The sequence below is a fragment of the Gekko japonicus genome, unplaced genomic scaffold (assembly GCF_001447785.1).
Source record: "Gekko japonicus isolate JY-2015 unplaced genomic scaffold, Gekko_japonicus_V1.1 scaffold505, whole genome shotgun sequence".
Lineage (NCBI taxonomy): Eukaryota > Metazoa > Chordata > Lepidosauria > Squamata > Gekkonidae > Gekko > Gekko japonicus.
The window spans coordinates 1038731-1041445 of record NW_015169788.1 but is presented as its reverse complement, the minus strand read 5'-3'; the positions used below and the strand labels follow the sequence as shown (position 1 = coordinate 1041445).

The 2715-nt window shown below is 49.7% G+C and overlaps 1 protein-coding gene across 1 annotated transcript; it reads left to right on the top strand.

Moving 5' to 3' along the window:
- The first annotated feature begins 325 nt into the window (after positions 1-325).
- On the top strand, positions 326-1315 carry CCDC166 (coiled-coil domain containing 166). Its single transcript, XM_015416967.1, has one exon. It carries the CDS (start codon positions 326-328, stop codon positions 1313-1315), a length of 990 nt encoding a protein of 329 aa, XP_015272453.1.
- Positions 1316-2715: the final 1400 nt, after the last annotated feature.

Here is a 2715-nt window from a genome sequence, read left to right as displayed (position 1 = left end):
CAAGCGAATTCTTGGACAGAAGGCATTTCATCATGATTACCATTCTCTGTTTCATTGTGAGCTGCTTAGCGTGTATTCAGAATGGTTTTCCATTGTACAGCCACCCCTTGCCCTCCATTTCCCTCTTCTGTGGCTGCTGGAGTAATGACGACCTGGCTCTTCCCCACTCAGGGCTGGGCCCTGGAGCATGGGTGTCCTGTCACTTTTAGCATCAGAACTTTGAAGGTTACCTGAGAGAGTTCCTTTCCTCCTGTCCCCCTAGATAACACATCAGACTATTCTGCTTCATTTTGTCAGCATCTAAACACTTACCACTTGGCACAACATGGCACCGAAGAAAAAAAAGACAAAAGATAAAAAAGGCAAGACTGGAACTATTGCCCCTGCGCAATTTGTCAGTGAGCGGGAGCAGTACCTACAGAAGGAATACGCCATCCTGACGGAACATGTGGATACATACACACAGCGCGTACAGCACTTCCAGGGGGAAAACGAGTTCCTGGACAAGGAAGCACAGCAGATCCGGGAGAACAACAAGGCCTATCTCTCTTACTTGAATAAGCGCACCCTCCGATGCCAGACTGCTATTGTTACACTGAATGATCAGAACCGCTCAGACTTGGCACAGGTTCGGAAGCAAAAGGAGCAGCTGGTCTCACAGTACACAGACAAGGAGAAGGAGGTGAAGAGTCAATTGATCGAGATGGAGACCAAGTACTCCCTCATGAACAAAGAAGTTGACGAGCTACAGCCCTTCAAGGAACTACAGTTGGAGCAGCTGACCCGGATCCGGGAGTTGGAGAAGGAGCTTCTGGCCATGAAAATCCAGCATTCAGAGCAAATGCACAAGGTCAAGAGCCAATTCCTACAGCAGAAAGCTGACTATGAGATGGAGTGTCAGCAGAAAGTCCAAACTCTCGCCAAGCTGGCAGAGAAGGAAGCTGTGCGCAGTCTAATACAACACACCAAGCAGGTGAAAGCAGAGAACTGGCGACTGCGCCATGAACTGCTGAACCTCATTAAACGAGCTGAAGTTTTGAAAGATTTCATGACCCAGCTGAGAGAACAGCAGCAACAGCTTCTACGGGAGCACCAATACAGCCAAGACCTGGCACGTATGCGCCACTGGCTAAGGCGGCGTGGAGCACGACTGATCATCACTCCTGGCAGCAGCTTCAGATGCAACCGAACCGCTAAGAACAGGACTCTGTCCCCTCATGATGTAAATGCCCAACTGTTCACAGAAAAGGAGCCAGGAGGATCCTCCAAGCATTCCGCAGAGGGAGGAGAGCATGATGCCAGCTATGATTTCTAAGATCAGAAGCAGTAAGGTGCCTACCAGCTGGACAGACAACGTCTGCATAAAAGATGGAAGCTGTAAGAAATGGCTCATCACAGGACTCGAGGACAGACAGCCCAAGAGGAGGAAAAAATCTTCCCCAGAAAGTGGGATGGGAGGCTGCACTGGTCTGGCATCTCATGTATTCCACTTTGTATGCCTTCACATTAAACAGATATGGTTATGTATTAGGGAAAAACCCCAAAGGAAACTTCTTAACCCCATTATAATATCCTGAAATCCAACTGACAGATTGAAATGACAAAGGCCTCAGGCAGATAACCTGGAACAGGAGGATGTAAATGCACTAAAATAAAGAAGTAAGATGCGGGGATGCAAAGTCTCTGTCTGTGCCCTTGCAAGTTAATTGATAGCCAGCAACCACACAGAGCCACATCATCACAAGGGCTTGCTAGCCCTCCCACACAGTAGGTGCTGACAATCTACAGTCTGAGGCAGGAAACCACAGAGGGAAGGGTGGCAAGTAGAGGGAGGGAGGAATGGGAAGGATTCCACCTTCATTCCTCTCAGATGTGCTGAAATTTAGCTTCAGTTGGACAGTGAGTGCACGAGTGAGGCAGCAGGGTCTCAAGCGGACGTCCTGGGAGGCAATTCCAGTTGTCATGGTGGGGTGTGCTGGAGGCGGAAGAAGACATCCCATGGCTTGGGATGAGGGCAATGGGGCTGAAGAAGCTAAGGTATCCATGGGGATAACACAGAAGATGAAAAGAGTGGTCACAGCCACAGAAGTCTTTGAAGGCTGAGCGGTTTGCACTGGATGAGAAAGCCAAGAGGGATTGTCACATGGTCAAGGCAAGAGACGAGAGAGTTGCTTTTGGCAGCTGATTGCTGGCTAGAAGGGAGGAGTTGTGATACAGCAATGCAAGGCCAGCAGGGAAGGCAAGTGGCCAGAGCACGAAGCAGGTGGGTGGGGGCAGAGAGGAAGGGCCCTGTTTTTGCTGTGTCGCAAAGGGAGAAGTGACAGCATGTGAGGTGAGGAAGGCTTTGAGGAAGAACGAGGTCAGCATCAAATATACTGAGTTTGAGATGGCAATGAGACATTTGAGCAGAAAGGTCACCCAGGGAACTCAGGATGTGGGATTGACCAAAGAGAGGGTGGTCTGTGATAGAGCTCATCAGTATATGGTTGGTACTGAAAGCCATAGCATTGGATAAGGTCACCCAGGGGCACTGCACAGGAAGCACAGATGGGGGACAAACTCAGGCCCTGAGGGAACTGAAGGGGACAGAGAGAAAACAGAGGAAGTTCTTCCCCCTGTGGCAGGGGTCGTTTCGTAGAAAAAGAGCTAGGGGAACTCATTAGCATAACTCTTAAGCATATACCACGCCCCCTGACATCACCGGAAGTGTGTAAT